Source organism: Cheilinus undulatus, linkage group 2 (genome assembly GCF_018320785.1).
Source record: "Cheilinus undulatus linkage group 2, ASM1832078v1, whole genome shotgun sequence".
In the NCBI taxonomy this organism is placed as follows: domain Eukaryota; kingdom Metazoa; phylum Chordata; class Actinopteri; order Labriformes; family Labridae; genus Cheilinus; species Cheilinus undulatus.
In genome coordinates this window covers 97,701-124,025 of record NC_054866.1, presented here as the reverse complement: position 1 = coordinate 124,025, position 26,325 = coordinate 97,701, and the positions used below count along the sequence as shown (strand labels likewise).

The 26,325-nt window shown below is 40.2% G+C and overlaps 1 protein-coding gene across 1 annotated transcript in view; it reads left to right on the top strand.

Moving 5' to 3' along the window:
* Window positions 1–26,325, top strand: part of kcnab1a (potassium voltage-gated channel subfamily A regulatory beta subunit 1a) — a 265,266-nt gene that overhangs the window by 182,500 nt on the left and 56,441 nt on the right. Inside the window, exon 3 of the mRNA XM_041809998.1 lies at window positions 23,393–23,430. Within this exon, the coding sequence (XP_041665932.1) occupies window positions 23,393–23,430 (38 nt within the window). The remainder of the gene's footprint in view (window positions 1–23,392; window positions 23,431–26,325) is intronic.

Here is a 26,325-nt window from a genome sequence, read left to right as displayed (position 1 = left end):
GGGGGGATAAAGGGCAGAGCTTTCTGGGGACCCACGGAGGTCAGCAAAGTCATGGTCCATTGTAAAATTAAACTGTGACGACCATATTTTATTTTTGTACCCGAGTAATTACCACTCTAAACAAAGCTGCATATTCATTTTTGTCTTAGTATAAAGCCATCTTAAGAATGTAAATCCCTTTACTTAGAAACAGAATTAAAATGGGTGGTGGAAAGGTGGTGAAATTGCATATTTAAAGTAGCTGAAATGGGTCAGAAGTGGCAAAAGTTAGATAAAAGTGGCAAAAGAAAAATAGCAGATGGGGTAGAAGGGGTTAAATTGGTCAAAACCAGGCATAAAAAATGCAAAAAAGGGAATAAAACTGGCAGGAATGGTTTTAAAGTGGCACAAGTGAGTGAAAAATTTGGTGAAGTGTGACTTTAAAGTGGGAATAAGTGGTTTTATCTGGTAAAATTGGCTCAGGGGAGGCAGAGGAAGAGGCTGAAACTGGCAGAAATGTGTTAAACTGACAAAACGTAGCAATAGTGAAATTTGGTTAATTTGCAAAAATTGGTATAAAGTGTTTAAAAGGGGGTTAATAGTTGCAATAATGGGTCAACAGAGGCAACAATAGGTGTAAAGGGGCAAGAATTGTTTTAGAAGTGGCAAAAACAGGCAGGAAAAAAGTGGTGAAAAGGTTTTATTGTCAACAACTATGTGGCAAAAAGCCAAAAAAAATGTGTTAAAATTGATGGAAGAAAGTGATAATAACAGGTTGAAATGTGGCAAAGTTGGTGTTGAGTGGCAAAAGTGGATAAAAAAACGCAAAATGGGTCCAAATTGTGCAAAAACAGATGAAAAGTGGCAAATAATAGTGGCAAATTTGGGTGGGAAAAATGGTTAAAAAGTGGCAGAAATAAATATTTTCACCATCAGAACCCAATAAGAGTTTGATACACTTTTCAGCTCCAAAATGAGGAAACTCTCAGCACCAGTGCTACTGATCGATGCACCAATATCATCAACCAGTCACAGCTGGGGAGGGACAGTCTCTGGGTTTGTCAGGGGCTGAGACAGATCTGTGTACAGACAAACATTACTTTGGTTTCAGCTTAAATCTCACCATGTGACCATTTAACTAATTTTATGCATATATTTTCATATAAAAGGGTGAAATGTACAACTTGAAATAATTTGAAAATATTCTTCGTTTTGAAAGACATCTGGCGACGCCTCTCAGTGTCCCGCGACCCCCAAGGGGGTCCCAACCCCCACATTGGAAACCAGTGGGCTAGACAATAGTCTAATTGATCAAACTGATCAGTCAGCTCCTGTATCAATCTGAATTTTAAATCAGAGAGAACAGAGCTGAGATGAAGAGGATGAAGAAGATATTCACTCTTCTCAAGGGAAAAAGACAGCTGACCACTTTATTAGGTACACCTGTTCAGCTGCTCGTTAACACAGATGTGTAATTAAGTCAGTCACACTGTAGCAACCAACAGATTTACAGAGCTTTCAGACAGTATTTCACTTTTTTAGATTCTATTTTGTTGCATTTTCTGCACATTTATTAGAAATAAAAGATTTAAATATGACATCGACAAAGGTATTCAGGCCCTTTGCAGAAACACTTTTAATGTAGCTCAGGCTCAGGCGCTTTAAGTTTTTAAAAAAACCCACATAAAAAGGCAAGTGGTCTTTCATGTGTTTGGCACCGGGGAGAATCAGTCAGTGACCATCAGGTTCTTGGTCTCCTCTTTTACTAAGGTTCTTCTCAGATATCCCAGCTTGGTCTGGGCATCTGTCTGTGTGAGTATGCTGAAACGAGGGTCATCCTCATCATCACAGTTGGTCAGAATGACGGACAGCCTTCAAAATGTTCTGCCATCCTTAGATTAATTCTGTCAGTGACGTGGATTTTTTATTTAATGCGACTTCAGCAAGGCCTGCTTTACCAGTTATGTTACAGGAGAACTGTAGCTCTGCCTGTGACCAGCTGACTGCTGCTGTGGAGGTGGTCGAGCGAGTGAGGAGAGAGACTGGAGGTCAAAAGAGGAGAAACAGTGATGGCTGAGAGATTTAGCATGGTGAATGTGACGTTCAAGCTGTGTGTGCAACAATTAACTCCTCTAGACTCAAACTCAGCTCTTGTCTGCTCTCTGCTTGATGCTGACAGGTTTAAATAAAGCTCTGAAAATAGCTTCCACCCTGTGCTGTGTGACGACACCACAGCAAGAAGTTTAACAGTTTTATTTAGGATAAATCAGTGTTTGAATTATACAGTGGCTTTCAGAGGAGCTACAGCGTTCCAAGTCACATGCATCGCACAAACACAGGCAAAAGCATCGGTCCACAGAGAGCAGAGCGATCCAAACATCGGGAAACTTTGCACAGTATCCAGTCAACTTCAAAATACACAACAGTCTGACTTCTGATGGTAAATCATCACTATATCAAAATCAGGTCGCATCCTTTGGCACAAGCTACAGGTCATCAGGAGGTCAATGAGTCAAATAGCTATGACAGCATGATTGTCGAGGAAAAGTTAACTGTTGAAGTGAAAAACCTCTGACTGTTACATAAAACCACAGATTCTTTGTAAAAGCATAAACCCTGTAACGTTATTATCTAATCCCTGATATAACATAAAGATCATGTCCAAATGAATGATAAATCAACCCCAGGAAGAGCAAATAATCCGCTCTATACTATTCCCGAATGAACTCGTAGTTCTCCCGTTATTTTGTCCCCAATGTTCTCGAGCTGCTCCGGGCTGCCCTGCATAGCTCGGCGCTCCAGATTAGCCTCCAGTGAGAGGTCGCTGGTTTTTAGTTGGAGCAAAGCCGTTACACTGCTGAGTGTGGCACAGACCTCGAATGTGTGAATTTTAGTTGCAGCACAGTGAACAGTCATTTTGTTACTTCTGCAGCAGGGGGATATGCCATCAGTTACAATGCTGCTCCAACTCATTGATAAACTGATTATCAGAACATTTATGTAAACGTTCTGACTGTCAGAGCATTCACATAAATATATTGACTGTCACAATATTCATGTTGACATTCTGGCCATCAGAACATTCATGTAAATGTACTGAGAGTAAGAGTATTCATGTAAACATACTTAGTGTCAGAACATTTATGTTAATGTACTGACTGTCAGAGCATTCATGTAAACATTCTGACTGTAAAAACATTCATATAAACGTACTGACTATCAAAACATTCATGTTAACGTACTCACTGTCAGAGCTTTCACGTAAATGTACTGACTGTCATAGCCTTCATGTAAACGTACTGACTGTCAGAGCATTCACGTAAACATACTGACTGTCAGAACATTCATGTTAATGTACTGACTGTCAGAGCATACATGTAAATGTAGTGACTGTCAGAACATTCATGTAAACATTCTGACTAACAAAGCATTCATGTAAACGTACTGAGTGCCAGACCATTCATGTTAATGTTCTGACTGTCAGAGGATTCATGTAAACGTTCTGACTGTCAAAGCGTTCATGTAAACGTTCTGACTGTCAGAGGATTCATGTAAACGTTCTGACTGTCAAAGCGTTCATGTAAACGTTCTGACTGTCAGAGGATTCATGTCAACGTTCTGCCAGAGTGTTCATGTAAACGTACTGACTGTCAGAGCATTCATGTAAATGTGCTGACTGTCAGAGCATTCATGTCAACGTTCTGTCAGAGTGTTCATGTAAACGTACTGACTGTCAGAGCATTCATGTAAATGTTCTGACTGTCAAAGCGTTCATGTAAACGTTCTGACTGTCAGAGGATTCATGTCAACGTTCTGTCAGAGCCTTCATGTAAATGTACTGACTGTCAGGGCATTCATGTAAACGTACTGACTGTCAGAGCATTCATGTAAATGTTCTGACTGTCAGAGCATTCATGTCAACGTTCTGTCAGAGCCTTCATGTAAATGTACTGACTGTCAGGGCATTCATGTAAACGTACTGACTGTCAGAGCATTCATGTAAATGTTCTGACTGTCAGAGCATTCATGTAAACGTTCTGACTGTCAGAGCATTCATGTAAACATACTGACTGTCAGAGCATTCATGTAAACGTACTGTCAGAGCATTCATGTTAATGTACTGAGTGTCAGAATATTCATGTAAACGTACTGAGTGTCAGAGCATTCATGCAAACATACTGACTGTCAGAGCATTCATATAAACGTACTGACTGTCAGAGCCTTCATGTAAACGTACTGACTGTCAGAGCATTTATGTAAACGTACTGACTGTCAGGGCCTTCATGTAAACATACTGACTGTCAGAGCATTTATGTTAATGTACTGAGTGTCAGAGCATTCATGTAAACATACTGCCTGTCAGAGCATTCTTGTAAACGTACTGGCTGTCAGAGCATTCATGTAAACATACTGACTGTCAGAGTGTTCATGTAAACATACTGACTGTCAGAGCATTCATGTAAACGTAATGACTGTCAGAGCATTCATGTAAAAAAATACTGACTGTCAGAGCATTCATGTAAACATACTGACTGTCAGAGCCTTCATGTAAACATACTGACTGTCAGAGCATTCATGTAAACATACTGTTAGAGCATTCATGTTAATGTACTGAGTGTCAGAATATTCATGTAAACGTACTGAGTGTCAGAGCATTCATTTTAACGTACTGACTGCCAGAGCATTCTTGTAAACGTACTGACTGTCAGAGCATTCATGTAAACGTACTGACTGTCAGAGCATTCATGTTAACATACTGACTGTCAGAGCGTTCATGTAAACATACTGACTGTCAGAGCATTCATGTAAACGTACTGACTTTCAGAGCGTTCATGTAAACATACTGACTGTCAGAGCGTTCATGTAAACGTACTGACTGTCAGAGCGTTCATGTAAACGTACTGAGTGTCAGAGTGTTCATGTAAACGTACTGACTGTCAGGGCGTTCATGTAAACGTACTGACTGTCAGGGCGTTCATGTAAACGTACTGACTGTCAGGGCGTTCATGTAAACGTACTGAGTGTCAGAGCCTTCATGTAAACGTACTGACTGTCAGAGCCTTCATGTAAACGTACTGACTGTCAGAGCATTCATGTAAACGTACTGACTGTCAGAGCATTTATGTAAACGTAGTCTCAGAGCCTTCATGTAAACGTACTGACTGTCAGAGCCTTCATGTAAACGTACTGACTGTCAGAGCCTTCATGTTAACGTACTGACTGTCAGAGCATTCATGTTGCATCAGCTGTTTTTCTGTTTCTGTGTCGTATCAAAGTCACTGATTTACAACTCTACACAATGATAGAAGGGATGTAAGTTGGCTCACTCCTTCATCAGTCTCAGCTCCAGAAAATCATCACAAACATGTACAACATGACAAATAGACCTCATAATATCAATACCAATACCAAAGTGTATGCCTACTGGTGTCCAAAGGGCTGATATGTAAGGTAACTGGCTACACACCAGTAGGTTCAGTAATCCTACTTCTTTGTCCTTGTAGCACTTCAGGTTGAGAAACATTTCACCGATCAGTTTTCACTGCATATGTCTAAAAAGACAGTCTCTTCTCAATAACCATTATTCACATTGCCCACTGTCTATCAGAAATCCTTTTTTACTAACAATAAAAAAGCCACTTTACAGGAAAAAAAACTATTTGATGTGATTTCAACAAAGTGGTATGAGAGTATGTTTCAAACTGTGTAGAAGCACGGCCGTCTCCAGGAGAATACCTCTCTCCAGTTAATTGAAAGTGAATTGATTTAACAAAGAAAGCTGATTATCCCTGAGAGAAGCCTGCAGAGTGGAATAATTGATAAGTGAAGTGATTAGTGAAGTCATCATGACCTCTCAGAACAGGAAGTGTGCAGCTGCAGATAATTCACTATCTCTTCATTCACTGAGCAGACAGATTGACTGCTGGGAGGTCTGTGTGGCTTCACTGTGCTGTCAGCACACACACACTGGCTCCAACCATGCTGCGGTATAATTGGTTTGGAAAAGCAGGCTGTTTGTGTGTGTTTGCATGTGGAAAACTATTTTAATTGGCTGAAAATAAAGCCAACGTTAGCGATCAGCAGTAAGCGCTTCCGTGAGAGCCCATAACTTTTTCCCCCTCACGACACGCACACCACACGCTGTCCAGGTCCATTCTCGCTCTCCGGTTTCTGCTCTGATGCAGAGCTACTGAGTAATGAATACTTAAAATGTTTCTCCCAGAAAATCCTGCAGTGTAGAAAAGACAGCAGGGGGACTGAGCACTCAGTGTGTTGCCACCTTGGTACTTTTTAGGAGCGACAGCATGAAGGAGAGTCTAGTTTCCTCTTTGACTTCAGCTCCTAAAGCTCCTGTATCAGCTCATCACTGTTCATGTCATTCTATGTAACATCTAGTGCTGTCAGGGGTCTTTCCTTTTTTCCACCTGATATGTGTCGTTTCGACACCCAGTTACCATGTGGTTTAAATATAGCAAATAAACCTGCTCCAATGAGTGTTTAAGCTTCAGCAGGAAACGTTTGAGAAAAGGCAGAGGCTTTGAAAAAAACTTGGAGGATGATTGGATGAACATTCTGTCTGTCACATCTCTACGGGCCAATCAGAGCAACAAAACACGTGACGTAGCTGCTATAGAGCTGCGCGTGCGCAGCTATGGGGAATAACGCGAGGCATGGCGACTATAGACATGTCAGTACTCGACTTTTGTGGTTTTTAAAAAGGAAACAACTCACTGCTGTTCTTTGTTCTTCTTTAATGAAGAAATGTCATCAAGTTCTGACAAAACTTACGCTTTAGCAGCATCCACATTAAGCTCTTCTGCCATAATTACACCTCCTCTTGCTTGTTTACGTCACAGCTCTGCTGCACCTGAAATACTGCCCCTCGTAGCTGATTGGTCCTGTCACTTTCTAAACGGGCCCAAACGGTTCAGATGGGAGCTTAACAAGATGGATTCGCTGGTGATAAACAAGGAAACGGGCGTATCCATCTGCTTTTCAAAGTTAATGAGTGTTTGTCTGAGAATGAGGGGCGTTAGGGCTCAAAGCAGCGATGTTCCTTTCTTAGCCCTTGTGCCCTCCTCAGATTTACCCTCGGGACACCTTCAAGGCAAAAATGAACACGTACAGAAAAATTGCCATTAAATCAGCATACGACAATATTTTCTTCTACCTTTTTTTCATAAATGTTTTTAACAACTTCAGACCTGCTCAAAATTACAAAAATTCAGTAATTCTCAGAATTTTAACCCTTTCAATGCCAGTTTGATTATTTGAAATATTTTAATTTTTACAGCAAAAAAATGCAAAAATTGAATTATTTTCCATAAAATTAATAGTAGAAAGATGGGGCTTTGGGGGTGATAAGAGTCTTGGATGTGTCCAAGATTAGCAACAAAATTGATGTGATTGCATTAATATTTTTCATGTAATGTCAGAAATACCCTCTGGACACCTTCATGGCAAAAATGCCCCCATTGACTTCCAGTAAAACCACATTTTTTAATCTCACTGTCACTGCAGTATAAAATCATGCATTCTTTAATGTCAGCATTCCAACGTGAAGCAGTCTAGTGAAATTTGACATTTTTACTGTATTCCACCAGATTCAACCATTGACTTGTTGTAGGACCATGCACCAAATTCTTGTATTTTTGCCCGTTATATAATGAAATATAAAACGTACAAGGGCAATGAAATCAATTTTGTTGTTAATCTTTGACCCATCCAAGACTCTCATCAGCACCAAAGCCCCTTTTTTTCCACTATTAATTTTATGGAAAATAACTCACTTTTTTGGTTTTTTTTTGTAGTAAAAAATAAAATATTTCAAACAATCAAACTGGTATTTAAAGGGTTAAAATCTTGAAAATAATTGAATGTTTGGTAGTTTTGAGCAGGTCTGAAGTTGTTAAAGACATTTATGAAAAAAAAATAGAAAAAAATATTGATATATGCTGATTTAATAGCAGTTTTTTGTACGTGTACATTTTTGCCTTGAAGGTGTCCAGAGGGTAGAAAATTCACTGAGAGAGTATGAATGACTTTTAAGACTAAAACATGTTGGATTTCAAAAATTTAACTACAAAGAAAAGTTGCTGTAAAAATTCATGCCACAAGCTGTAAAACTGACAAAATGATCACAAATTACAGAAAAAACTGGAGAAAAATGACCAAAAATGCCCGAGGAGGGCACCATGGTTAAGAATATAAAAGTCAACCCTGACCTGGACCAGTGTTTCCTGACCGTCTTTCCTTAGAGCCCCCCTACATTTACCTATGAAAAGTAAAGAGAGAAGACAAAAGTGACATACTGCCCCTAAAAATCAACTTAGATTTTAATTGTTTCACTAATAAAACCCTAAGAAAGGCCTATGGATGCTTTCTTGTCAAAAGACCTTTGAATAAACTACTGAATAACTGCTCTATCATGGTTTTACTCAGTATTTGCAAATCTAATTTTGGCAGCCTCAGAGCCCCCCTGGGGGGGTCCCAGACCCCAGGTTGGGAACCAATGCCTTGGACCACCTAAAACCTGGTCTAAAGTCTATGGTCCATGGTCAGTGTGTGCTTCAGAAGACGCTGACTTCTACTGAGCATGCTCCACTCATACAGGATGCACATCTTCCCGACAGTTTAATATCGGCCCATCTAAGGACACGTTCAAACTGAATTTGTTGTGTGTTCTCCATGTCTGCGGTCTGTGACTAAGACAAACACAAAACCCTGAGACTACATGCTCTCATACAACAGGGAGTGGGATTTATTTTAAAAAATGAAGACATGGCTATCAGTTACACTGACAAGATCAGGAGTTTCCATTACACACTGGTAATAGAATATAGCCAAGGATAGAGAAAATCAGTAAATGTTCACAGCCTACCATTATTTAATGTTATATATACAGAAGATTAATCAATGCAGATCTGGACCGATCCTGTTGGGGTGTCTGGAGATTTTGATAAAGGGCCTCATCCAGGAATGTTCACAGCATGTTTTTAACTATTTCTGATGTGGTGGGAATGAATTAGAGAAATATAACTAAAAACCTCCAACATACATTCTGTGTGTGTTCTGTGGGTTCATCCCTTACCAATGAGATGACTCAGTGTGTTCAAACACCTTGGCTTTTTGCTGGAAGCAAATCTATCAGTTGACATACTGATTGTCTCGAAGAAACTGAGGGTGAAATTGGGTTTGATGAAACTTATTCAAGCATTTCTCTCCATTGATAATGGAGATATTCTTTATGCATGCTCTCTGAAAATGTTGGACTCAGTGTATCATGCTGCCTTGTGATTTAGATCTGTTCTGGTTGTTGCACCCATCATTATGCTTTGTATGAGACAGGTTGGTTGTTCTTCTTTGTACAAAAGAAGGATGGAACAATGCTATATCTTAATCATGACTTTCTTTCATATCTCCTCTCTCCTCCAAAAGTATTGGTGCAGTGAGGCCAATTCCTTAATTTATGCTGTAGACTAGAAACTTCTGGGTTTGACATCAAAAGATGAAAATGAGAAATTGGATCAACAATTCAGCGTTTATTTCCAGGTTTTTACATCTGGATCTGATACACCACTTCTTTTCTTCACCTGTGTGTATTTACCTGCTGCAATGTCTCTCCCTCATTTGTCCCCCACCGCAGTACTCTGGCAGTGTGACTTTTAACAGCTTTTCTCCTTCATAATGTCAAAAACATCCTTTTTAAAAGGAACCCTACATGATAACAATAATAATAATACACTTCATTGATCAGACAAGTTCATAATGTTTGATAGATATTTGTATCTCTCATATGCATATTGAACTTAAAAACTCTAGATATCTGCATTTTGAGTAGTTTGAGTTTATGAACTCACCAGAAGGCCGCCATGTTTTGGTCCATGCTGGTAGTGTGCGTCACAGTTCCTCTGCGCTCCTCGCCGTTCCTCTGCAGTAACCGCTGTTTCAGACTGGCAGCCAGTGTCAGGGCTGATCTCAGAGATGCTGCACATCTCATGCACAGAGTATTTAAAATTTGAGGTCTCTTCTATTTTTTCTTGCAACATGAGTGGTTAAACTAGACAGGAAAATGATAAATACAGAGCCATATTTACCTTGTTGTAGCAAATATGTACACCCACATGGGTAGAGTATGTTTGAAATCTGTTTCTTGATGAACCAGATGAAGGCCACAAGCTAAAATGCGTCTAATAAAGCTGTTCAACAAATGTCCACTTTTTATGAAGCTTCTGTTTCTACACGGTTCAAAATGTTTCAGGGAAAGATAAACACATTACAAAGACACATCTGGTTTGCACTTTTCAAAGTAAAAGTAGCATTCCTTTGGAGAAACTCTCTTTGCATGTTTTTGAAAAGCTACCGGCACGCTTCCACTGAATCCAGTCACTTTTAGGGAGGTTTAGTGAGGTAAAACAGAGTCACTGCATTTGTGTAAACTTGCTGACAGAATGACAGAGCTTTGACAGCAGGGAATGAAAGCTGTTATGGCAGCAACAGCTGCAAGCAGAAAAACAAACTGCCAGTCTGGAAAACCAGTTACTGCATAGGAACGGTGAGGAGTGCTAGTGACGTCACAGCACCAGCACGGACCGAAACATGGCGACTTCCTGGTGAGTTTATAAAATCAAATTACTCAATGATGATGTCTGGGCTATTTAGTGTTTTTTTTTTAGTTCAATGTAGATATGAAAGGTAGAAATATCTATCCAACAAGATGAACATGTCTGATCATGCAGGGCTCCTTTTAAACACATTGACATAATTTTTAGTAAATAAACCGTGTCATTTTTATTGAAAAGACCTCAAATCAAAACGTGACCTGTGCAAAACTCATAAAATGTGCAGTGGGTCTGCATCAAGAGGAGTTGTTCTGAAGTGATTATGAGAAAAAAGAGACAAACATTTAGGTAAACATAGGAATGCATGATATTATCGGTATGATATTGGTATGGATACGCTGCTACGCTAACCCCAGCACTGATATCACCTGACTCCCAGGGCTAGAGAACCCGTGCCTGACCCTACGTGAACTTGTTACCTGGATGTCCCTCAGTGAGGGTAAAACTTCCCCTACCTGTTGGGTTTGTGTGTTGTCAACTTACCGCCTTGAGGCCCTAGCTCGCTTTCGGCCAACTTTGGTGGTCTCCTGCGGCCGCTCTGGTTATGGTCTGTTCAGTTATGATGTGTGCCCCATTCCACCTTGTGTCGAAGAAAACCCATTTTTCATTTGTCTCCAGGCTAGTGTGTTTCTGTGTCCTCCATGCTTGGCGTCCATTATTCTTCAGCTACCACCACACCTCCACAGGTGTAGCTCGCCTACTGACCACACCTACCGCTATGAGACACCAGATTACTGCCTGCATAACAGTATCATAAGAGTATGGACAGACATCAGCTAAAAAGAGAGTTACTGTATCAGCAGAGATAGACATTTCTGGTGATATTTACAGTCCATATTTTGGTTGTAAAGCTCTGCCTCTATCTGCTGTAAACACAGACTTTATAGACAAAACAGTTGTTGGAGGTTTTAGACTTGACCAACAGACCTTTTCCTTTTTCTTCATTTAATTTCAGTTTTGCTTTATTATCATGAACAAATCTGTTACTGCCAAAACAGTGTACAAAACAGTATTAATAAAAAAAATGACATTACATATTTTCACATTTTATGAATTTACATATATTATTTCATATAATCAGTGTATACAAAGATAGTCAATAAAATGATTAAGACAGATAAAACTATAGTGGGGGGAGACTGGATTTTATTCATCTACATTGCTTACAATTTAACATGTGTTTTAAGGACTGGAGTTTTAGGTCTGAACTGCATTTAAGATATCAGCAGAATAATTTTTTAAACATTGTCATTTAAGATATCAGCAAAAATCCATAACCATGCCATCCTGGCAAAACATAACAGAGCTTTTATGTTTAACTAAATATCAGGGCTACACGATTTGAAAAAAATATTTACTTCACCTCCTCCAACCCAGCCTCCTCCTTTAGGCTGGGTTGGAGGAGGTGAAGCTTCAAGCTATAAAAGAGGAGGCTGGGATGGAGGAGGTGAAGCTTTAGTCTATAAAGGAGGAGGCTGGGGTGGAGGAGGTGAAGCTTTAGTCTATAAAGGAGGAGGCTGGGGTGGAGGAGGTGAAGCTTTAGTCTATAAAGGAGGAGGCTGGGGTGGAGGAGGTGAAGCTGGCTATTAGCTGACTTCCATGAACTAATGCTAAGCTTCATCCATATTAGATAGAATTAACTAGTTATTTTTTGCTCATATGGCAAATTTGATACCATTTGCTTCAGGGAAGATTATCATGTTTATGCCACTCATTTTGACTAAAACAAAAAACACAAAAAGATGGATTTTTGTAAACAAACAAACAAACAAAAAAATGACATTGGAATATTTGCATAATGTGCATAAATCCCTGCTGCTGCAAAAATGAGTGTATTAAACTGCTATTTTGACACATTTTAAGTTAAAGAAATACTGCAACTTCTGTGATTTGTAAATTTCAGTAGGTCATATTGCGATTTAATCTGATTTGCAATTAATTGCCCAAATAGCTTTGACTCCCCTCAAGGCCCGGGGCCAAATCCGGCCTGTGGGACAGTAAAATCCAGCCAGCATAATGGTCTCATATTTCTGTTCTAACTGTCCCATCAGTCTCAGGTCTGCAGATTTCTATGAACTTATCCTGATGATTTAAGATTTCCTTGTTAAGTCATAAAATCTGAAAAAGTAAGGAGTAAAAATATTTAGATAAGAAGTCAGGAATGTGGGAAAAGAAATTAATTTGTGTTTTAATTTCATATTTTCAATTTAGCATCTCACAATCAGGACTCAGACTAAGGATTTTGACTTTTAATTTCATACTTTGAGCATTTCAACCCATAATTTTGACTTCTTATATAATATTTGGAGCTTTAAGATTCATAATTCTAATTTTTAAGTGATATTTTGACCTTTTTAACCAATTATTTTGTATTTTATCTCATATTTTCAACTCTAAACTTTGACCTTATAATCCCATAGTTTGACCTTTTAGACTCACAATTTAAAATTTGGAATCATATTTTGATTTTGATTACATGATTACAAGTTTAATTTCATATTTTGACCTTTTAAACTCATAATTTTGACTTTTTTTCTAATATATTTGTATTTAAAAACAACATTATTTTTCAATATCAATTTCATGTTTTGACCTTTTTGAACTTATAAATTAACTTTTCTCAGATTGTGAGCCTTTAAACTTATCTCTTTAACTTTTAAATGTCTAAATCATTTATCATCAGTGCTAAGTTTTGTATTTCATGTTTTATTTCTGGTGAAATGAGGTTGACAGTTTCTGGTTAAAAAGGTGACCCTGTTAGACCCTCAGGTTAGACCCGAATCCAGAATCCGGCCCCTGCTGTGATTGAGTTTGACACCCCTGATCTGACCTTTAATCCAGTGGTTCTGAGACATCAGGACCCACCACCTCCACATTCAGAGAAATCATTACCAAATTAAAAAAAATATATATATATATTTATTTCACGATTGTTGGTTAATCAGTATTTTTGGCTACCATTACACCATGAAGACAAAAGAACACTGCAAAAAATGTTAATGTTTGGACCCTAAAAGAAAAGTGTATTGAACAAAGAGAAAAAAACAAACATTTTAGACAAGCATATCATTGCAGAAGGGTTTGCATGCATACATCTTATTTTACTCCACATTCCTGAGATAGCATGGGAGTTTGGTCGAGACAGAGAGGTAGAAATCCTAAAAAAAATGCTGAATTTCAGGGCTGTCCCATCCAAACCTGCCCATGTTTAGTGAAAGCATCCTGATTGTGCTCTGCTCCTGAGTTCGTGCTAGGGTACAGCATGTAGACACAACAGCGGGAGGAACCATACAACATGATGCAACTGAGTGTAAAACAGGAATCCTAAAAAGACGGCTGGTATTCTGCTGCTCCGTTGTGACTTATCTTGCCGGCAGACATTCCTCACAATCTTTGTTCCTTATCAGCCCAAAGTTTATAAAATGTTGATGTGTGCAAAGACCCCAAGCTGACAGGACAAAGATAGTAAACAGAGACTGTCAAGCGGCACAAAAGCCTCTGACTTTCACTTATTCTGACAAGTCAGAGATGTTCTTTAAATCATTAAAATCACTACACCAGAAAATGTATGTTTGTGCTGTTTAACACTGTCTGGTTTTATCTTGTTTTTCTCTCTTATTCCCTGAACATGTCTGATAAAAGAGCAGGCAATCCAGAACCAGGTAAAGGAATAACATTAGAGACAAAGGGGATTGGGATTGTTCTGCAGAAATCAATAGAGCTTGAAGAGGCAGTACACAAAGGCATGCACCAGAACTAAAAATAGGATCAGCGGATGGAGGCTTTATGAGACTCTTTGTTGTTTCACTGATTGTGTGATGGCCTCTTCAGAAATTGCTTTGCAGGATCCACAATCTTAATCCACCTGCAGCAGAACCAGTGTGCTTGGATTCTTTCAAACTGGAAATGAAATCAAGTCATCCTGGTGGTACAGTGATGGGAATACTGGCTCCTGCTAATCAAGTGGAAACCTCCATGGTTAAAAAAACGGGGTCGATGAGAGTACGAAATACGGCAGTTTCTAGAGTGTCCACGTGAAGATGGCGACAGAGGAAGCAAGGCAGCCAAACCTGTCTAAGTTTTAAGATCTGCCTCAGCTCCACTTAGGTTAACTCAAAGTCTGAGATGGTGTCTAAATAGGATATGTGTTTTATATATATATATATATATATATATATATATATATATAAAATTAACACGTTAATTCTATAATCAAACACGCTTCTCTTCCTGCTGGAGCGCCCCCTGGAGGCCTGGTGCTTTTTGTTGTTTCTGGTTTTGGATTAGGATGGTTTTGAGTGTGAAATCGTTTCTGTATTAGAAGCGCGTTTGTCGTTCATGAACTTGGTTTTGATTCTTGGAAAGCGTTTTGTCAGTTGCATTGTGTTTCCCCTTTTTAAAGTTCATTTTGACTTTTGATTGTGTCTCTAAAGTTGAAGCGTTTCTCTTACTGAAGCCGTTTTGTTTCATTTAGAGTGCGTCTGGCTTTTGCAGACCGTTTGCCCTTACCACTGTAATGACCAGATGGATGTGTGAAACAAATCCATCTGGCGTGTTAGGTTAGTCAAATCTTCCTTTTCCATAAATCTGTGGTTTAGCTGGCTAACCATCAGGGGCGTCGTGTTAGCCGAACTCTGATTTTTTAGCACTAAACTGTCTGCTGGTCATGACATGAATGTGATTGTGGTTCTGACAGCTGACAGCTCCAGTAGAGCACACAGATGAGTCCTTAATTCAGCTTTTTTTTTTTGTATTTGAGAGAGTCAGTTGGCCTGGACTCAGCATATCTAACCAACACACCTCCAGCATGCTGGGGCATTTATGACTCAGTTTTAGGAGATGTTTGTCTTTCCTGAAAATGTGGCCTGGAGGTTAATAACACAGCCTTCTGTCATATGATACACATCTTTCTTGTCTCTGCAGAGACTTTAATCGTCCTTTGGATTATGCAGTCGTAGTTTACCCTGTGAAATCAAACTCTGCTCTGCTTTTGTGCGTGTCTTGTCTGAATAAAGCTGTGCAAGCGTAACCAGCTCAGTACTGAGCCAAAAAAACAACAGTGACTCATCTTTTCGACGTGTAGGCAGACAAGCTGAAAAATTCTCTAAAAGTTACGAGGTCAGTTAAACTGAGACACCCGAGAGAAATGTTTCACCTAAATGTGTGCCATCCATCACGCTGCATGAGCAGAGGCGAGTGTTTGAGGTCTGGACCAGAACTGATCAGCAGCACTGATACACATCTGCAGTGCTGTAAATGCAGTTCAAACGTATGCTCTATGTTTGAACCGCATACATATACAGATGGATCTTTATGTTCTGACTTTGATTTCAGTCTGTTTTGGTCCATTCTCTCGAAGCATACAGATACGGATCAAACGTAGCAATACCACAGAAGAAACATTTGAAAGAAGTTCATCTTGTATTCTGAGGAGTAATGATTGAATAATGAGTGAGTTATTAGAAAATACAAACATGTTGATGATGTTAGCTCACCTAGGCATGAAGACAGAAAACCACAGGACGTCCCATTCTTTCTTCCCTCTATGGGACGGATGGAGCAGCATCAGAGTAGCTCAGTGAGAGACAGCAACCTCTAGTGGATTAGTTTTTCAATTTCCACACCAACATTATAGATGCACATCAGTAAGAGAGTAAAGTTCAAAACAGATCTTTTTCATGCATGCATAGAGCATAACTGGGCTTTTACTGGTGACTCTGGGATCGTTGTCCTGCTGCATAACCCAAGTGTCTTTGAGCTTCAGGTCATGAACTGATAGGGGGACATTCTCCTTCAGGATTTTCTGACAGAGCAGAATTCATGGTCCCATCAATTACAGCAAGTGGTCCAGGTCCTGAAGCAGCAAAGCAGCCCCAGACCATCACACTGCCACCACCATGTCTGACTGTTGGTCTGATGTTCTTCTGATGAAATGCTGTGTTCGTTTTACTCCAGATGGAACGGGATGCACATCTTCCAGAAAGTTCCTCTTCTTCTTCTTCTTCTTCTTCTTCTTCTTCTTCTTCCCAGAAGTCTTGGGGATCATCAGGATGTTTTTAGTCAAATGTGAGACGAGCCTTTGTGTTCTTGTTGGTCAGCAGTGGTTTTGGCCTTGGAACTCTCCCATGATGCCATTGTTGCCCAGTCTCTTTCTGATTGTTGAATCATGAACTCTGACCTTAGCTGAGTCAGTCAGGCCTGCAGGTCTTTACATGTTGTTCTGGGTTCTTTTGGGACGTCCTGGATGAGTGGTCGATGCTCTCCTTGAGACATTTTGGTTGGCTGACCACTCAGAGGGTTCACCACTGTCCCCAGTTTTCTCCATTTGTGGATAATGGCTCTTTCACGGTTTGCTTGGAGTGCCAAATGTCTTTGTAACCGTTTAAAGACTGGTAGATGCCAGTGACTTTGTTCCTCATCTGTTGAATTTCTCATAGCACCATGCTGTGTTGCTTTTTGAGATCTTATAGCCTTCACTTTGTCAGAGAGGTTCTGTTGAAGGTATTTCTGGGTTCAACAGCTTGTACTTCTCTTCTAATTTTCTTCCGTAGTCAGTTTGGCTCCTGTGTGTTTTTGTCTTGACCTCTTGCTAAATCTTGCGCAGAATAGATAAAAAAATTAAGCTTTAAAAAATATTCTAGGGAGCCATTGTTGTCTCCAGCTAAAGAGAACAGTTTATATGAATGTAACAGACTCATCATCGTTCTTCCTGCAGTAAGAATTAGCTCTCCTCTTTAGTCAGAAATTCACTACAAGGTTATCAGATTGACTCTTGTGTAGCAGCATCAAACGTCTCTTTAGGGCACCAGCAGCTGCCCGTTCAAAGGGAGATGTTTGTCGTTCGCAGGGATTGAATTTCCATCAGACAGAAAACTGAACCAGAAGAGCAGCGGTTGTGACATTAGAGCCCTGCAGGGCGTTCATCCCATACCGAGCCTTCAGCTCACACACAAAGCTCAGAGCTGCCATTGGACAACCTCAGCTGACAACAGCACTGAGCTAAAACACACACTGTAATTCTTTCATAAATATATGAGTAGTTGAGTTACCTTATTACGATTGCAGTGATAACTAGAGTTATAATGACCAAAAAATCTGTTGCCACAAGTCACGGTTATTGTTTCAACTGAACCCTCTGCTGAAATACACTTTTGCTTATAAATCTGCTGATGATGCATGTTGAATGAATTGAAATGAAGTTTAACACCTAAGGATCCAATTTATCTGCAGGATGTCGTCAATAAGACGGACCCAGAGGACTCTGTGTGTGCAGTAATGAGCTCCACTGTTTCGCAGCACCGGGAGTGTTGAATTTAGCAGATGGTTAAGTGGAGTTTCATCGTCTCCGTCTCTGAGGAACACCAATGGTTTTATTACAGAGGAGCTGTGGAGGTCAGAGGAGTCACAGGAAGAACTGTCTGTTCATTTTGGTGTGAAATCGTGGGCACTGGGGCACCGAGAGAGAGAGAGACAGAGCCAGACGACTGAGAGGAGACAGAGAGAGCCAAAGCGGTCTCATGGTCCAGGAGGAATAATGTGGAAGGGTTACATTACCCTCCTCATCGCACCTCTACATTAACTCTCATTTAAGGAGGTTCACAGGCTTTGCCTTCTCTTGGATATCTGAGGAACCATTACCTTTATGCTGAAGTTTCCCTGTAAATTACCCGCAGACTGAAAATGTGAAGCTGTTTTCAATATTTCATTAACCTGGACCTTAAATAACACTGGGATCAACAGATGCTCAACTGAACAACACATAATATAAATAAAATTGATAATGAAGACTAACAGATAACAGGGCACCACCCTAATATAATATTTCTAGCAGCTAAGGCTAAACTTAAAGTCACTGAGGGCTACATAGACGGACTAATTGACTTACTGGGCGTTCACTGTCACACCGATCTGAGCGTCCTGTGAAATAAGACAGTCCAATATCCTCTTTCTTTTATAGAAGATTTATTTGTAATCCAACAATGGTCTTCATTACTCTTCACATGCAAGATTCCAATAAATCCATGAACTCCCATTCAAAGATTCACAGTTATCACTCAGTGTTTCCCGGCGTGGCGGTCAAAACCTGTCTGTGCTCTTCCATCTAGCAAAACCGCCTCAATAGAGGTTCCTACCTAAAAGAGATCTACCTGTACCCAATGGTGACACCTTCTGGAGAGATCTGCACAACTTATGGTCTCTAAGTATGATTCCTACATAATTATTATTATTTAATAAGTATTGAGAGGGAGAAATGATGGCTGAGGTTCTTAAAAAGGCTGGAAACAAAGACAATATGTTAGAGAGAAACTGTAGCTTTCAGCCACAAACCCAGTACAGTAGCTTCACCACACAGAAACTCAGTGGTGGACTTTAGTTGATCAGCCGTCATACTGTGTTTGTGTAGGTCAGGGGTGTCCAGACTTTTTCCTCTGAGGACCACATACAGAAATATAAAAGGATGCTGGGGCCACTTTAATACCCACAGGATGAGGTATATGACATGAAGCCAGAAGCAGAATAAAGGAGGAGCTGGGGTGGAGGACAGTTGCAAGAGCAGCTTGCAGAGAGAGCAACAGAGTGTGGCCAGGCAAGAAGAGTCTAAATAAGGCAGCATGAGTGTGATTGGCCAAAGGCGTAATTACAGCAAATCAGCTCGCCATCAGCTGATGATGGCTTGACAAGCTGACCTAAGCAGAGCTTGACTGCAGGACCAGCCTGAACTAAAGCTAAACGCTTGATTTAATGTCTGACAAGGCAAATAGACAATCATATTCAGGTTTCTGGGGACACCAATCAGATTTCAGGGGCACTGTTTACCCCTAACTGCCACTGGCTCCGCCCCTGGAACATTTTTGGTACTGGTATTTGCTGTTGAAACTCATCAGGGAGTTAGACAACCAGATATTATTATCTTGAAGAGTGAGCAGAGATCAGTCCATCAGTTTTATCTTCACTTATTGGGTTTGTCTAGCTAAAAGTCAAGAACCAGCCTTAGGTGGAGAGCCGGGCTTATGAGAGTTACGTGTCCTTGCTCAGACAGCGGTGTGTTTCTGCAGCACTCCTGTCCAGTCGACATTAAAGAAAGAAAGAAAACTGTTTGTAGTCAACCAGCTGATTGCTGACCACGCCAAACTTGAAGCTGAAGCCAGAAGGACACAGACTTTGAAAGACAGCTGGTCTGCTGCTTGAATGGTGTGGAATGGCCCATGGGGGGAGGTCAAAGGTCTTTTATTACCTGTGGACCCCCTGGAGAGTCTCCTAAGATCAATGAGTAATCATATTTAATAATCATGATCTCAGTATCAAATACTGAATTCTGCCAGAATCGAGCAGCTCTAATCCAAAGCATGGTCTGGTTTGTTACATTGTTGCATAATTACATCAGCATTGTTTTATTTTTTAATGTGGCATTTACAAGTGGAACAGAACATGTGATGAGAAAGTTCTCTCTGATTGGTTGGAATTTCTTGCAGTTTATGTATCACATATATGGGACTGCAGACTCTAGAAACACAAAAAACTTAAAGATCCTGTGAAGGGTTAAAATAAATCTTGATTTTATGTTTGTTGTATGACAGGCCAATGTGTTATGAACCACCAGGCCGAATTTCAGTTATGAAGAACATCTCTAAGTTTACAAATGAAGCTTGAAAATCATGAAAATGAGGCAGTAAAACTGCTCTAGGATGATGTGGGCATGTCAGTTGAATGAGCTAAAGCCACGCCCACTCTGGAGGAACATGATCCTCTTAGATTAAAAAAAAAAAAGTTTCAGATCAGATCTCAGCTGCCTAGCTCTGTGCCAGTGAAAGACACATAAGTCAGGGATAAAATTTACTGTTTTCTGGCACAAATTTCTCTGTTATGGTAGTTTAAATGACCTGTAGTCCACTGTGGCTGATTTGTGAAATTAATCCAATAATGATGGCAGTGACATCAGCTAACAACAGATTGTACTGAGATGAACTGCTCTGGGACTTTTTATCATTGTAGTGTTTGTGGGCGGGGTTGTTCCCCATCAACACCGATGACGTCATGGGCTCAGATTTTTGCCCTCCTCAATAAAACCAAACCAGGGAAGAGGTGAACAGCTTTCTAACAGTCTAAACCAGTGTTACTCAACCCGGATCAACCAATGAGCTAAACTGTTAAAAATTACCTTTGCAAGAGCCACAATCTAAGTGGTGAAAAGTGGAAAAAAGGGGTTAGCTTGGCAGTTAAAGCAAGTTAAAGTGGTGAAATGGTCAAAAAGCGGCAAAGAAAAGTGGCAAAAAAAAAGAAGTTGGCAAAAATGGGAAAAGTGGCATTTCATGGCATAAAGGCAGCCTAAAGCAAGGAGGGGCAAAAAAGGCAAAAAGTTGATAACAAAAAATAGTCAAAATGTGGCAAAAAAATTAGTGGACAAAAATGGATGAAAGTGACAAAATGGTCAAAAACTGAGAAGAAAAAGTGGCAAAATTGATTAAAAAATGAGTTACAGATGGAAAAAATGATTAAAAAACTGTAAAAATGTGGCAAAAAAGTGCATGAAAAGGGATTAAAATTGACCAAAAACATGGCAAAAATAGGAAAGAAGTGGCATTCAATTGATAAAGGCAGCTTAAATGAGCAAGAAGGGGACAAAAAAATGACAAAAAAGGAAAAAAATAAAAAATTAAAAAATACCAAAAGCAAGATAAACGAGGTAAAAACTGGTAAAAAGAAAAAACACAAAAATTGATAACAAAAAAATAGTTAGAGGTGGCAAAAATGGGCAAAAATGTGTCAAAAGATGACTGAAAAGAGACTAAAATGGACAAAAGTGGCAAAATGGTCAAAAACTGGGGAGAAAAAATGTCAAAATTGATCAAAAAATGAGTCACAGGTGGCAAAAGTGGTCAAAAAATGAGTGAAAAGAGACTAAAATGGACAAAAACAAGGCATACATGGGAAAAAAGTGGCACTCAATGGAGAAAAGGCAGCTTAAATGGGTGACAAGGGGCAAAACATGGAAAAACAGATGTAAAAAAAATAGCAAATAGCAAAAAGCAGGACAAAAAAGAAAATAAACAGGTGAAAAGGGGCAAAAGAAGTGGCAAACCTGGGCTTTAAAATCTGTAAAAATAGATAAAAGATGCCATAAAAGGGGGAAAAATTGCAAATAAGGACAATGGAAATATAAAAATAAATAAATAAATAAATAAAGGTTGATAATTTAAGCCTTATGTACAAGAGTGGGAAATAAATTGTTTAATGGATAATTTCTGAGGTTAAAGTTGACCTTTTTTCAAGGTTTTCAGGGGAAAATTATTTCAAATAAAGTCATAAAAAAGCCACAAATCACCACAAAAGAGCCACACGTGGTTCAAGAGCCACACGTTGAGTATCACTGGTCTAAACCAAAAATTCAGTCACACATAGATCTGTGTTTTCATGTTTACAGACCTTGTTCCTACAGATTTAGTGCGTAAAGCACAAAGTTTGGATTTCACTTTTTTGAGAAGCAAACTTTAACTGAGTCACATGTCAAAACGATCAAAAACAACATGATAATGTCGCCAAATTCCAACGATTATGACCATCTGCACTTGTCCTTCTAAACAACAGAGTACAACGTTAAACAAGCAGTCCAGCGTCAATCTCTCTAAAATAAACCAATAATTTGATCGTTACCTGTGTGATGCCCAGGTAAAGTCAGCGAGGGGGAAACAGGTTTGTAGTATTTCTCCTACAGACAGCAGAGGAAGAAGCGATGACCCATCCACATGTGTGTGTGTGAAGCTCCTTCAAGTCTTGGTTCATGTTCTCACTACAAACTAACCAGAGTTTAAATGAAAGCGGACTGGGACCAGCTTTTTAAGCCCCTCTGGTTGTTTGGGCTGCACCAGAGCTTTCTCTCCAGCCTTTACTCAGCTCATGAACTCGTGTTTGTTTCAGGTGTCAAAGCATCCTCAGGGGGCCAATCAGACAGCAACTAAAGGGTTAATCCTGCTACCTTCCAGCAGTGTTTATCACTCATCATTGTGTCTGTTGCTTTTAAAATACCATGAACTTAAACTTGTTTATTCACTACATTAACGACTCATAGATGTCTCTTTTTATTGAAATCCGTTCTAAAGTAAATCTGTTTGCTGTCAATGATGAAAAAACATTTCAGTGACTTTGTCCTTGGTTCTCTCTGCCAGTTTCCAAACACTCTAAAACACAGACCGCCTCAAATCTCGCCAGGCAGCCCAGTTTTTCCTGCAACTCCCAGAAGACACATAAAGCACTCACGTCTTTAAAGGTTTTCAGCAGACGTTTTATGGTATAAAAGGTATCCCTCCTCTCTCTCTCTCTGTCTGTCTGGCAGGACAGGACGGTTTTAGACTGCTAAATCTGCTCTGACATCATCTATATGGGGAAATGTTTTCAGCCACAACAAAGCTACATTCGTGATTCAGTGAGGGAACATGTCCAGGACAGCGAGGCTTCTCTTGGCCTTTTGTCTGCCTTCTCTGAAGTGTTTGCAGGGCAATCAGGGCACACACACACACACACACACTATAAGCATAAGGAGAGGGGATACAGCAGGACTCTAACAAACTCAGTCATCAGTGAAGACTGAAGGGGCTGACGGAGCAGACAGTAGATCTTTAGTATTGACATGGAGCTCTGAACTGATCTGATCTTGTCCTGGGGTCTTCACACCCGTCCTGGTGGTGTCACAGCCCGAGGTTCGGTCTTTACTCTAGGATGTCAGTCACACAGACGAGCAAAGACTCTGACAAATGTTTTCTAATGCTGACATGTTCCTGTCTTTTCTCCCTCAGGTACGTGGGTGACATTTGGAGGACAGATAACAGACGAGGTACGGGACATTTCTGTCTTCTTACACACTCAGTTAGTCTGAATGAAGTACTTTTTACAGGGTTTGATTTTGTTCCAAAACAAATGTGTTAAAGATGAGATTGGGTATGAACAGAAAAAAGCACAATGACATAAAATCACCTGGTGTGACGTACAGGTCTGTGGCATGCTTCAACTTTGAATGAGTAATAACTGCTGCACCCATGTAGTGCTAAAGGACTGCACAGCAACTTTATTCACTTTTAGGTTTATTTGAGTTGTTTTTTGTCAGATATGCAGTTTGCCATCCTTGAGAACACGGGTGTCAAACTCAAGGCCCGGGGGCCAAATGTAGCCCACAGTGCAGTTTTACCCGGCCCGCAAGATCATTTCACGTTTTAGTCAGAAGTGGCTCACCTGAATGAGGTCTGCAGACTTCCTCCAGTATATAAATGTAAATTTAACCTTGAAGATTTTAAAGAAACCCTTGTTAAGTCATAAAAATATGAAAAATACACCACTTTCCACATTATTAAGCAAATGACATTTTTCTCTTATTTTCCTAAATATTAATGCAAATGACAGAATATTTTTCAAGTCATCAGCTGTTAGAGCATAATTCAAATGTTTTTAAACAAACTTCATAATGACAACCATTTAAAAAAACAAAAAAACCTCAAAAGTCACATGAGATATTTCATGAAAAATTAAGCATGATCATCGTACTGTGAAGAAATTTGTGGCTGATTCAGAGCACAGACGGGTTCCTGCAGATAAAGACATAATGAGAAAGGTTTCTGACGGACAAATTCATCAGATTAAGAGAGCAGCTGCTAAAATGCCATTACAAAGCAGCAAACAGGTATTTGAAGCTGCTGGTGCCTCTGGACATCAAGGTGTAGGATCCTCCAGAGGCTTGCAGTCGTGTATAAACCTACTATTCAGCCCCCCCTAACCAATGCTCACAAGCAGAAACGGTTGCAGTGGGCCCAGAAATACATGAAGACTCATTTTCAAACAGTCTTGTTGACTGATGAGTGCCGTGCAACCCTGGATGGTCCAGATGGAGGAGTAGTGGATGGCCACCATGTCCTAATAAAGCTGTGACGTCAGCAAGGAGGGGGCGGAGTCATGTTCTGGGCCAGAATCATGAGGAGAGAGCTGGTAGACCCCTTTAGGTTCCCTGAAGGTGTGAAAATGACCTCTTGACCCTGTTAGGCCCTCAGGTTAGACCTGAATCCAGATCTCGGCCCCTGCTGTGATTGAGTTTGACACCCTGCTTTAGAGTGAGAATTGAGAGTAATGATCAAATGCTTATATACCATGTTGAGTTTGGCAGCTCTTTTAAGTTTAGTCTTAGTCTTTAGATGAAGATGTTTTTAAGCTTTTATTACTTTAAGTGTTTTTTTAACCTTTAAAGTTTTAATGGATGAAACTTAAAAACAGCTTAGCCTAGTTTAAGTCAATAAAAAGTCCTTACTCTTGGTCTTAACTATTGTTTGAGACATTTTTTAATAATTTAATCAGCCAAATTGTAAAAATTTGCACCACTGGGGGTTAGCACACCAAGGCTGCTGCTGTACCCTGCAACCCTGCAGGTGGTGAGTCCACAGGGGTGAAGCTCCATGCATCTCTTTTGGGTTGTCCCATGGAGAGAAGCCTGGCCACCAGCTGCTTGCATGTTCAGAAACCATATGCTGTTCATGGTGGGTGTTTGAATCGCTCCTTGTCTGGGCCCTTCCCTAGGACCTATTTGCCTTAGGAGACCCTACCAGGAGCTAATCCCTCTGACAACTCAGCTCCCAGGTTCACAGGGCTGTGAAATCCCCCACCACTATAAGGTAGTGAATCTCGGGGTTTTGTGCTGGACCGTTGTGGTGAAGAGGGAGCTGAGCCGCAAAGCTGGTCGATCTACCTCCCAACCTTCACCTATGAACTCTGGGTAATGGCTGAAAGAATGGGCTTGTGGATACAAGCGGCTGAAATGAGTTTTCTCTGGAGGGTGGCTGGGCTCAGCCTTACAGGGTAAGGAGTTCAGACATCGAGAGAGAGATAAGAGTAGAAGCCCTGCTCCTTCACATCGAAAGGAGCCAGCTGAGGTGGCATCTGATCAGGATGCTTCCTGGACGCCTCCCCACTCAGGTCTTCCAGGCACATCTGGCTGGGAGGAGACCTTAGGGACTCCCGGATGCGCTGGAGGGATAATATATCCTGTCTGGTATGGGAAAACCTCCGGATCTCTTTAGAAGGAGTCAGGAAGTGTCACTGGGGAGAAGGAAGTCAGGGTTGACTAGCGTAGCCTGCTACCACCGTGACCCAGCCCTGGATAAATGGAGGAAGATGGATGGGTGGAAACTGTAAAATTAATTTAAGCACTCACATTAATGCACATCAGTACACACCTCACATGCACAGTGCAGAAATATCATGGATTTTTAATGGCCAACAGACCAGCACTTACATTTTAGTCAGATCTGTTGGTCGAGTCTTTCTCATGGACCTGAGGTGCTAACATTTTACTGTCATAGTTTCAGTCGATGAAGTGAAAACTGATTATACATGAGTGCACGTGCATGAGCAATCATACCATGCCGGGGCCCCTCTAACCCCTCTGTGCAGTTAAGCAAGGCCAAAGACTTTTGATACTGTCCTTCTGTCTGTGCAGTTGTTTGGGCTGTTGTTGGGAAGGTGATATTGCCAGAATGCATAAAGGGACTTTTTATAAAATTTGCAATAATGTCCCCCTTACACAAAGATGATCTGATTATGATTATGATTAATTTTGACTTTTTGTCTCATATTTTGACCTTTATAACTAATAGATTTGACGTAACATCTCATATTTTGACCTTTTCAATTTAATTTTCAAACATTATCTCATATTTTGACCTTTTAGTTGCACCATTTTAAATTCTCA